The sequence below is a fragment of the Haemaphysalis longicornis genome, unplaced genomic scaffold (assembly GCF_048455015.1).
Source record: "Haemaphysalis longicornis isolate Haplotype H1 unplaced genomic scaffold, Haemaphysalis longicornis Haplotype H1 scaffold_13, whole genome shotgun sequence".
Lineage (NCBI taxonomy): Eukaryota > Metazoa > Arthropoda > Arachnida > Ixodida > Ixodidae > Haemaphysalis > Haemaphysalis longicornis.
This window is the reverse complement of record NW_027526233.1, coordinates 70700050-70711622: the sequence shown is the minus strand read 5'-3', so window position 1 is coordinate 70711622 and position 11573 is coordinate 70700050. Positions and strand designations below refer to the sequence as shown.

The following is an 11573-nucleotide window of genomic DNA, read 5'->3' as shown; positions in this document are numbered from 1 at the left end:
GAGTTGCCTACAAAATTCCATGCAAGGATTGCGACGCACCCTACATAGGTGAAACTGGAAATATTTAAAATAAGAATTCAATAGCACCAGAACGATGTCAAAAAAGGCAATGCAAGCTGAAATGCCTTGGCGGATCATCACCTGGCTACTGACCACGTCATCGATTGGGATTCCGCAAGCATAATCGCATCAGAGAAGTGCCTGTCGACACGACTACTTTTAGAATCAGTGCGTATTCAACCAACTCCCCGAGATATACATGCGCACTCTGCACCACCAAACCTATAAATAATCGCGACCTTTCACCCCCCTTTCATTGTGATCAAAGGCCAGTAGGGGCCCAAAATGTCTTTGTTTATTTGTTTTTGACCAGGCGAGGGCCTGCTTGTATTTCATCAACACCGAACTAACCCGCCTGAATCACCACTTTATAGACATTGAGCAATTATTTGAATTGGTTTATTGTAGCAAGCTGTCTTGTTTATTTCCTTATTTTTTTGGCATTTCCTGTCTCATTTGAAATTGGGAGACCAGATAGCTTTTACTACGGGCCACGCACTGGCGACAACAAATATTTGATTTCACTTTAAACAATTTTCGGTTATGTTTTATTGCTCACCAGCCAATGACCTGAAATATAAGAGGCTCCTAAAACATGTGCTGGCATTTCTTTCCTGCACTGCAGTACAACTAATCATGACTTTTATCATATTTTGTTCACAAATTGTAATATTTAGAAAGTATTCAGCTGAATGAAAATGTTATTTCAGTAGCATGCGCAATCAACAGGGCCTCAATGACTCTCACCACGTGGTTCACTTGTTTCTGTCACAAATAACCTGATTGCAGCCACATTCCATCCAAGACGAAGGTAACATATCCTCTGGGATGATGAATATTTAAAATACCTTACGAGTAAGTGCTAAGCACATGAAATTGTGGCATTAAAACCGAAGATCCCTCTGCGGCATCCTTCACTTGGGGCAGCGCTTGATCACAAACTTCGAGAAGTTGAAAAATGCTCCATGCGCCGCTCCAGCCAGCAGAAACAATGCAGGACGCAAGTTGGTAGGTGGACCGTTGGCATCCTGCGATTGTGAAGATTTTTTTAGTAGATGCACTTTTTTTTGTACCACTGTTCATTTTTCCGTTAACAAGCAGCTGAACTCCTGCAGGTTCTACGAATCATACAAGCATAATAAGACGCAGCAATGCAGAACAATTGGCAGGGTTACCTCAATTTTTCTTTTCTAGGAATGAAAAAAATGTAGGTAATCTATACACAACTACAATCAAACCTTTCAATTTTTACCTACTTCACTCCTAACAAGCACACATACACGTTAGGCATGTGAGAAAGCTGCTAAATTTATGCCCACAAACTTAATCAGGCATCAGAAATCGGCAGGGAACGACGTGTCACCTTTAAATGGCACTTTTTTCGTTCAAAACACTAAAATGGGCGAGAAAGACCCATAACTATGATTTGGTACCCTTATCTGGTATGGTTTTCAGGCAATGCTTACATCTCACTTCAGTACCTTCAGGTGGTGGAGATCTTTGAAAACTCATTGTGGGCAAGTGGGTTGTGTTCAAGCTCTCGTATCTTGCCAGCATATGCTGGATTCCAGCATTCCCAAATCAACGTGACGACTCGAATGTGGTGGATGCAAGAGAAAGAATAAGCACACGCCAAGGGCGTAGCCGGGGGGGGGGGGGGAAGGGAGGGGGGTCCCGGTGCCCCCCTCTTCATAATGTTTTATGTCAAGGCTGGAGTTATCTTTGTGGGTGTTCTTTTCCCCGGGGCTTCTCCTCCAAGCCGCTGCAGCGCTGAGGATCTCACCCCGGGTATCTCCAACCGACAAACTCAGCCTCCGATCAAAACTATACATTTATTTACAGCCCAGTGGGCGGCTAAAAAACAGCGCTCAGGCGGAGCTCGAAGACGACGGGCCGAGCTCTCCTGTGCCCGGACCGCGTCTCTCTCGTCTCCTTGTCTTCATATTCCCTCCACCCTGACGCTGGGAGCCAGGGAAGAGGGAAAAGCGAGTCCTTCGTGGGAACCCCATGTGGTGGCCATTAGCGCATCCGGTGCGAGCAGGCGCGACCCTCCTCGGAATGCGGGGAGTTTCAAGGCGCCGCGTGACACGACACGTGCGTTCAATTTCTGTGCTGCTCGTCCCAGGGCCCGCGCCAGTTCATGCGTCGAAGCGCCCGACACCTCCACCGCCACTGTGAAACATAACTTCAGGAATGTTTCACACACCACACACACTTTGCGAGCGTGCTCCATCGTTCCTTCAATTGGCGACACAACAATGAGCACGGCCAGTGCCCCTTGACCCTGGCTGCAGGTCACCATGACAAATTAGGCACAATCCTCACATAGCTCATTCAGAGCGAGCGGCCTTTAGAATGCGGTACGCACCGGCCGTCGTCGTCCGAAAACGCCCTTGCCATGCGCCGCACACCCTCACACAACAGTATCATGGGCCCCTCTCCTCCTCGCTTCCTCGCTCGGGAAGGGACCCCTGCTGGCTCGTCACCATGCGTTGAAGCCACTCTGCACTGAGGTGAAGCTGACTGACGCTTTCGCCTCTTTCTAGGCGAACCCTCGGGTTTGGCCGCTTCTGCGCTCGGAGCGCCGTGCTCCACTACGCACCGTTGGTCAGCGTAAGCAGGAGAGGACTGCTTAGCGGCTACGTCAACGCTGACATGAAATGCTGCAGGGGCTATCTCTTCAGCCACTCCTACAGACCTACCTGTAACTGCCCTGGGCTGCATTACATGAGCGGCCGTACCCTGATTTACACTTTCCTCGCTGAATTCGCTGGAGCTCCCTATGGCAATCACATTGTCGGTACTCGACATTTGGGTATCTCGAGAAACACAAGATACAGTGTGCGTGACACCAACTGCATCCGATTCCTCGCGCGATTCCCGTGCTGCTGCATCCTGCAATGCAACTGGCCGCTCGCCCACGCTCCCGGAACGTTCTCCCTCTCTGAACGCGGTGACAACGGGCTCACGCTCGACTGAAACCAGCCCCTTCACAACGGCTGATTTAAGAACTTCATAGTTCTTCCCCTCCTTCCTGTGCGAACCCTCGTGTTCGGCCGCTACTGCACCCCTGTGCGCGCACAAAGCGCCGTTCTCTACCACACAACGTTGTGTGAAGCAAGGAGTAGCGAGGGGCTCATCGGCAACATGAACAATAACATGCGACGCTGCGGAGCCTTTCTCTCTTGCCATCAGCTTCATCACGGGCATGCGCACACTCTCATTCACCTTTGACTGCCTGTCATTTACCAACGCAGCCTCGCGCGTAACACCTTCCTTCACCTCCATCTTCATTTCGGTGAAATTCCCTACGCGGGATGCTTCACTATCCTGCTCCCCGGTTGCAGGAAATCTCAACGCCCACGAAGGAACGTGCGCCACTATCCTCTCTTCGCCTTTCCCGCGTGACTCTGATAGTGCCGAATCTCGCGAAACAAGAGGCTCACGCACGCCCAGTGAATGGACTCTACACCGCACATCTTTCGGCGTACTGGCGCACCCCATTCCACTCTCTCCCTCAGCGCCGAACATTACTCGTTGAGCAATCGGTGAGGCAGGAACGTTGTTAGCTCTCTTGAAACGTCCACTCTTCGACCGTTCCGCTGCTAACTCTGCCTCAGCGATTCTCAATTTCGCCAGCAATAGCGCCTTCTGCTCAGCGAACGACATTGCAATGCTTGCTGTCCCTGCAACGTTCATGCACGCTTCCTAATCCTCATCATTATCTCGCGGCTACACCTAGATAGCCGCTAGATGTCATGGTGAACCGCAGACCCAGCATCAAACGAGGCACCGACCTGTATAGCTCGGCGCCTGTAGAGATGCCGCACCGGTGCAGATGGGTTATCCATTTATGCACCGCTCCTTCCGCCGAGGTGTCCACCAAACAATCGCCCGCCGACTTCTCGCCTGCCGCTTCTCCTTCAGTGGGCTGCTGATGCCTCCACTGACTGCTCGCCAAGCTGCTTCTCCGCTGCTCAGCAGGCCGCAGAGATTGCCTCGGTCTCCGTTGAGACGTCCGTTGAGCGCCGCTCGAGCCGCTTCTCCACCTGGGTGGCGAGCTCGCTGCTCCTGCAGATCTCGTTCAGCAGGCTGCCGCTCTCCGTTGAGAAGTCCGCTGAGCGCCGGTCCAGCCGCTTCTCCACCAGGCTGACGAGCTCGCTGCTCCCGCCGATCCCGTTCAGCAGGCCGTGACTTCTCCGCCTGCTCCATCTCGCCCGCCGGCTGGCTGAGTCGTCGCTGTTGAAGATCCTGTCGCCTGCGCCAGTTATCTTCTTGGGTGTTCTTTTCCCCGGGGCTTCTCCTCCAAGCCGCTGCAGCGCTGAGGATCTCACCCCGGGTATCTCCAACCGACAAACTCAGCCTCCGATCAAAACTGTACATTTATTTACAGCCCAGTGGGCGGCTAAAAAACAGTGCTCAGGCGGAGCTCGAAGACGCCGGGCCGAGCTCTCCTGTGCCCGGACCGCGTCTCTCTCGTCTCCTTGTCTTCATATTCCCTCCACCCTGACGCTGGGGGCCAGGGAAGAGGGAAAAGCGAGTCCTTCGTGGGGGTCCAACCCCATGTGGTGGCCACTAGCGCATCCGGTGCGAGCAGGCGCGACCTTCCTCGGGATGCGCGGAGTTTCAAGGCGCCGAGCGACACGTGCGTTCAATTTCTGTGCCGCTCGTCCCGGGGCCCGCGCCAGTTCGTGTGTCGAAGGAGTGTGGGCATGCCCGTGAAAAAGCTGATAGCCAGAGAAACAGCCTCAGCTGCGTCGCATGTTCTAATTCATGTGACCGATGAGCCCCTCTCTACTCCTTGCGTCACACAACGGTGTGTGGTAGAGAACGGCGCTTCGTGCGCGAACGGTGGTTCAGTAGCGGCTGAACGCGAGGGTTCGCACATTAAGGAGCGGAAGAACTATGAGGTTCTTAAATCAACCGTTCTGAAGGGGCGGAGACTGGCTTCAGCTGAGCGTGAGCCTGTCGTCGCACCGTGCGGAGACAGAGAACATCCTGGGAGCGTGGTAGAGCGGCCAGTAGCTTTGCAGGATGCGGCAGCACGGGAATCGCGTGAAGAATCGGATGCAGTTGGTGTCGCGCACACTGCATCGTGTGTTTCTGGAGGTCCCCGAATGTCGAGTCCCGAAAATATGATTGCCATGGAAAGCTCCAGCGAATTGAGAGAGGGAAGTGCAAATCAGGGTACGGCCGCTCATGTAACGCAGCCCCAGGCAGTTGCAGGTAGAACTGCAGTGACTGAAGAGATAGCCTCTCCGGCATTGCATGACCGCGTTAACGTGCCCACGAAGCAGCCCTCTGCTGCTTACCCTGACCAAAGGTGTGTCGTAGAGAATGACACCTCGTGCGCGTACGGTGGGTCAGAAGCGGCCGAACCCGAGGGTTCGCCTGGAAAGAGGCGCAAGCGTCAGTCAGCTTCACCTCAGTGCAGAGTGGCTCCAACGTATGCTGACGACCCAGCAGTGGTCCCTTCCCAAGCGAGGAAGAGAGGGGCCCCTGATACTGTTGTGTGAGGGTGTGCGGCGCATGGCAAGGGCGTTTTCGGACGACGACGGCCGGTGCGTACCGCATTCTAAAGGCCACTCGCTCTGAATGAGCTATGTGAGGATTGTGCCTAATTTGTCATGGTGACCTGCAGCCAGGGTCAAGAGGCACTGGCCGTGCTGATTGTTGTGTCGTCAACTGAAGGAACGATGGTGCACGGGCCAAATGTGTGTGTGGTGTGTGTTTCGTGTGTGAAACATTCCTGAAGGTATGTTTCACAGTGGCGGTGGAGGTGTCGCGCGCTTCAACGCACAAACTGGCGCGGGCCCCGGGACGAGCGGCACAGAAATTGAACGCACGTGTCGCTTGGCGCCTTGAAACTCCGCGCATCCCGAGGAAGGTCACGCCTGCTCGCACCGGATGCGCTAATGGCCACCACACGGGGTTGGACCCCCACGAAGGACTCGCTTTTCCCTCTTCCCTAGCCCCCAGCGTCAGGGTGGAGGGAAGATGAAGACAAGGAGACGATATCGTGGTCCGGGCGCAGGAGAGCTCGGCCCGTCGTCTTTGAGCTCCGCCTGAGCACTGTTTTTTAGTCGCCTGCCGGGCTGTAAATAAATGTACAGTTTTGTATCAGAGGCTGAGTTTGTCGGTTGAGGATACCCGGGGTCAGATCCTCAGCGCTACTGCGGCTTGGAGGAGAAGCCCCGGGGAAAAGAACATCCAAGAAGATAACTGCTGGGCTGCGGTTTAAGCAGCCTGAAAAACCGCCTGAAGTCACCTGCAGGCGCGGAACCTGCAGTTTTAAGGACATTCTTGCTCATATAAAGCTGAAAACAAGGGCTATGTCAACGTCTGATCCCTGCGCCCGCTCCAGATGCTGTACCTGTCAACATATACAGCCCGGCTGCATTTCGCGCCGGATACACCTACAAGCGCTGGGAACCTGCCACGAGCCAATCGAAACAGCCCCACTGTTTCAATGGCGGAACAGCACGGCCGGGGAATGGCAGAACAGCAGGAAAAGCCTCATATAGGCTTACATGTTGTCGGGAGCGTGTCATTCCTTGTCTTTACACTGGTACAAAGTATAATCACATGACAGAGCACGTCGCTGTATTTTGTTCAGTCAACTATCGATCCTTGATATGTTTACTTTTCTACCGACATCGCATTTCATTGACTATTGCAGATCCATAATTTCTGCTGCATAAAAAGCATTGCTCTGCCCATCTTGTATTTCCTCCACATCAACAAAACTACACAATTCTCCCTAATGCGGAGCTTTGTTTTTTTGGCACTATTCCAGTTTCCTTGACCTCCCTCTTGGTTAGAATCAGCATTCTGTATTTGCTTAACTGGAGTTTTACTGAAGCCATGTCTGTTTCGAATTAACAGATAGAAATATAATGAAATTTAAGAAACGTGCAACAAGCTCAACATTCAACAGCAGTGCAATAAGGTGTTCCGCTTAGCGAAAGTTTACTACTCGCGCTACTAGCACAAAAAATAACAAAAGGCGATTACTTAAGGACGAAGACGCACATTTGCTAGTTTCACCACCATAATATACGAATGCGCCGCATGTACAGTCCACTGCGATTCGGAGGTTGTCGCGGGAAAGCTACTCTTTCAAACGAAGCAGGAAGAAGGAAGAACAACAGCTTTAGCAAATATTCCATGCAAGTTTCGTTATCATTGGTGTAGATAAAGGGCAACAAAGTCCAAGTCTGTGCTTGATAACAACGAATGTACAGGGCCGTCCACGCTAGGTGCGAACACGGCGCAGCGTGGCCTCGCTCAGTGGAGCGCCAGCGCACAATCCACGGCCGCGCATCGAAGCTAAGCGGCGCAGGCGCACAGGGGCTTGGAGGCGGGGCTTCGTGTAGTCTGCTAGAGCGGGAGAGCGCCGTGCCTGCTTTGTTGTGAAGCACGCCTAACTGTAGGCTTGCCTGTAGCGTCTAAGCGCGCTGCGACGGCGTTGCGGGAAAGCGCACTTTCCTTACTACGGCGCGTTGTGTAGTTTCTGCGTACGAGAACCCACAGCTTCCGCTTTTCAGTTCCGCGGTGCAGGTTAAATGCAAGTATTGTTGCAAACATTTTAGGACTGGCGGCTTGGTTTGGTTCAATGAGAGACGCTGTATAGAACGGCATCGTATAATTTCGGCCACTAGGATTTATTTAATGCTCACTGGCATTACGCAGAACATAATTGTCTGTGCATTTCGCCTCCATGGAATTTCGGTCACAGCGGCTGGGTTTCGATCTGCCGAATTTCTTCCAGATGTGTATTGGCTTTTTTCAAACATATGAATATCGCGCATCGTTGAGATGGTTCAAGGAGTCGCGAGGAAGTACGGGTCTTACCATAAAGGAGGATGCGCACAGGTGGCAACAAAGGGAGGGGCCGCTTTCTCCAAATAACTAGCCATGTAGGGAGCGCAACCAATGACGTATGCATTATAATTTAGCACACTAGAGTGGGACCAGTCCAGGATTCGACCGTAGAGTAGACGATTGTGCTGGGGGCGTGACTTCCTGGCTGGGCGACTGCTTGAACCATCTCGACGATGCGCGATATTCATATGTTTGAAAAAAGCCAATACACATCTGGAAGAAATTCGGCAGATCGAAACCCAGCCGCTGTGACCGAAATTCCACGGAGGCGAAATGCACAGACAATTATGTTCTGCGTAATGCCAGTGAGCATTAAATAAATCCTAGTGGCCGAAATTATACGATGCCGTTCTATACAGCGTCTCTCATTGAACCAAACCAAGCCAGTCCTGAAATGTTTGCAACAATACTTGCATTTAACCTGCACCGCGGAACTGAAATGCGGAAGCTGTGGGTTCTCGTAGGCAGAAACTACACAACGTGCCGCAGTAAGGAAAGTGCGCTTTCCCGCAATGCTGTCGCAGCGCGCTTAGACGCTACAGGCAAGCCTACAGTTAGGCGTGCTTCACAACAAAGCAGGCATGGCGCTCTCCCGCGGTAGCAGACGACACGAAGCCCCACCTCCAAGCCCCTGTGCGCCTGCGCCGCTTAGCTTCGATGCGCGGCCGCGGATTGTGCGCTGGCGCTCCGCGGAGCAAGGTCACGCTGCGCCGTGTTCGCACCTAGCGTGGACGGCCCTGTACAGCTTGAAACCCAAAGGGTGGCAAGTCAGTCGTGCAGGCCATTGTTGTATCATGGAACAGCCAACAAGGGAGCGAAGAGTGTGAAATCTCGATTTTCATGGTTCCGAAACGAAACCGTGGGCTGGTGGCACGCTTGGCCGCTCGATAACCTTCAAATCGTGCTCGACTGTACTTCATAGCTGACAAGAAAACTTAATAGTCCCTTTTCTAAAACACGAGAATCTTGATAGTAAACATTCAGTGTTGGCCTCCACTTCCGCCTGACGAACTTCGGGGTCCGCGCGCCACTCACGAGCGCGGGTCCGCCTAACCACCTGCTCTGCGGACGAATGAATCGCCCGTAGTCTGCCCATAGACCAGCGAACAGCAATTTAGCTGATCATCACTATCATCACCATCTAAGCTCCTTAAAGGAGCCATGAAGAGAAAATACAACTTCGTTTAATTTGAAAGAACTAGGATTCAGTATGTCACTCAGCTCCATTAGAGCCGCAAAATATGTTTTTTAACGAAAAAAAAGCAAGAAGTATTTAAAAACTTTCAAATTTTGCGCCACAGTGACGTGTTATGAGCAAGAATGACGTCATACGGGCCCACAATAAAACATAATTTTCAGTGCCTTAACTGCACGTTGACGTTCAAGTGATGCGGTCAAATGAAACTAGAGGCCGGATTACAGACGTCCAGTCATGTGCCGTCGCGACAGGTCAGTTAGACGGCCGCCAATCGCACAAACAAGGTTCCGTGACGTCATAAATAAGTTGCGGGAAATTGGCTAGGGGGTCGCGACTGCTTCAAACGTTTTCCTTAATATCTCCGTTATTTTTTCGAAGATTGCGATGATATTGGGATTATTGTTATCAGGACTAAGCAGTCTTTCTAATAAACCCAACTTGTATTTTGTCTTCATGGCTCTCCTTTAAGGTGGGCTTTACACGTAGTGTTGAGCATACACAAATCGCATGTTAAAGTCAGTTATTTCAAGCTTCGTTTGCAAAACAACGCGCAAGATGCCTTGCCTACATATTTCCCCGTCCCATTTTTTGGTCGACCACACCCCCCCCCCTCCCCCCCAAAAAAATTCCTGGCTTGTACGAGGGAACTTGTACATTCAAGTAATCGAACCTTATTCAAGTATGATAGCCCACTGTGCTACCAAAACTGTGTTTGAAAACTTACGTTCTGGCAGCCAAACACTGTTGACAATGCTTGTGGCTCTTGTCCGGTTGAATGGATGGACGTGATGCGCTCAGACCGTCCAGAGGTCTAAAACGGGATGACACATGATTACCACACATGCAAGAATGGAAATGATTAGGTGCACGAATGTTACGTCTCGGGCAACACAACATTCAGCCAAAATCACTGCCCGCGTACCGCCGCACCGTACACATGGTGAGGTGACTCGCCGCAAACGCAACGAAGCTTGCGAGGCGCGCACATTCGCTCGCAAACGATTCTCCCTCGCAATTTCCAACACGGCACAAACGACTGCGGTGATCAACGAAGCCGAAAACGCTGCGCAGCACAGTTTAGAGGAGTAGCCGCCCGTGTTCTGATAAACTACGCGTAAGACGTGGTTCGCAGTGGTGAACTCTGAAGCTGTTCAATATAGTGCTGCGGAATGGGAAACGTTACTGAGTTACTGAGCGCCACGGCGTTACTGAGCGCCAGTGCGTTCAGCGCTCAATGCAAGCACCACAATGTTCTTTCGCACATCGCCTTTCTAAAGACGAGCCCTCAAGGTTCAACCTAGCTAGTTCAGTTAAACAATTCACACACGCGGGCTCCTGTTAACGAATCCTTAAAGCGGCGCTGACAGCTACAAACGGCATCCAGTGAAAAGAAAGGCGGCAAATGTGTCGAGACAGCTTACCTGCAGGAAACGAAGCAGAAGAGCGAGCGACGTTCAGGGGCAAGCGCCGAACGAATTTAGCCGTCTTCAGGTGGCAAAGTTGTTCTCAAATACTTCATCGCGAAGTCGAACACGACAGACATAACCGAAGACGACGAGGTGTCCAATTAATCATAATAACTGCGCTTGTGTAACTGCACACCACAGTAAACAATCCATGAAAGACGGGTCACGGCATGGAGGGTCACGGGGTATCTGTTCCGGAATCCGGCCACGCCGCCGCTCGCCGTACTCAGGGTTTCGGCCGTTGACAGGGAGTTGCGTAAAGAAATTAAAACGACAACAATAAATAATTGCCTCGTTTACTGACTACAACAGTAAATTATTATTTTTTGTGTGCAATATAATAAAGAAGCTTAGATTTTTAAAGTTTACAAACACAAAACGCGGACTGAGTTTTTTGGCGCTCCATTTGAACGTTAAAAAAAGCAGCAGATAGTAAGATAACACTGCGCAATGAAATTTGGCAGTGTTCTAGTGTAAGTAATCGTATTATTATTTGGCGTCTGTTTATTTAGCGCCCGACTTCATGCCCCCTCCATTCCCAACTTTTGTTTTCTTTTGATATCTGCCTTGTTCTCCAACGTTGTTTCTGTAGGAGAAACTAGGTGGTCTGTTTATTGCATTTGTACACAATATTTACGGTCGCTAACAATAAGAATGGAATAAAATTGTGATTGCTAGTACTTTATAACTCCACTGAGTGACGAGAATGACTGTTGTCAGAGGGGGCTATGATTGTGCTGGTGGGGCAGGAGAGGAACAGGGAACGACGGAATGATGATACAGATGTCACAGTTCAAGGTTGTGCTGTGCTCGGTGCAAGGTTGTAGAAAACAAAAAGTGGGAGGGGGAGTGTTATTCTGTCGATGTCGTAATAAGCAAGGGCTGATATTTTTTCCTGTTTCAACGTCGGTGCTGCCGCTGCTTTTTATTGAATTTGGCAGCTTTTTTTTTTGCTTTTGAACATT

At 51.1% G+C, this 11573-nt stretch overlaps 1 protein-coding gene and 1 long non-coding RNA gene across 2 annotated transcripts; both read right to left on the bottom strand.

Annotated features, from left to right (window-relative positions):
• Positions 1-225: 225 nt before the first annotated feature.
• LOC144164335 (uncharacterized) lies at positions 226-4309 on the bottom strand. The gene is made up of 2 exons (XM_077694839.1): positions 3858-4309; positions 226-1088 (listed from the first exon to the last, which is right to left on the bottom strand). The coding sequence occupies exon 1, from the start codon at positions 4270-4272 to the stop codon at positions 3904-3906; it is 369 nt and encodes a 122-aa protein (XP_077550965.1). The 5' UTR covers positions 4273-4309; the 3' UTR covers positions 226-1088; positions 3858-3903.
• Positions 4310-6191: 1882 nt separating this feature from the next.
• Positions 6192-10792, bottom strand: LOC144164336 (uncharacterized). The gene is made up of 3 exons (XR_013321158.1): positions 10564-10792; positions 9867-9953; positions 6192-6343 (listed from the first exon to the last, which is right to left on the bottom strand). It is a non-coding gene; the product is annotated as an uncharacterized LOC144164336 (long non-coding RNA).
• Between the last annotated feature and the right edge of the window lie 781 nt (positions 10793-11573).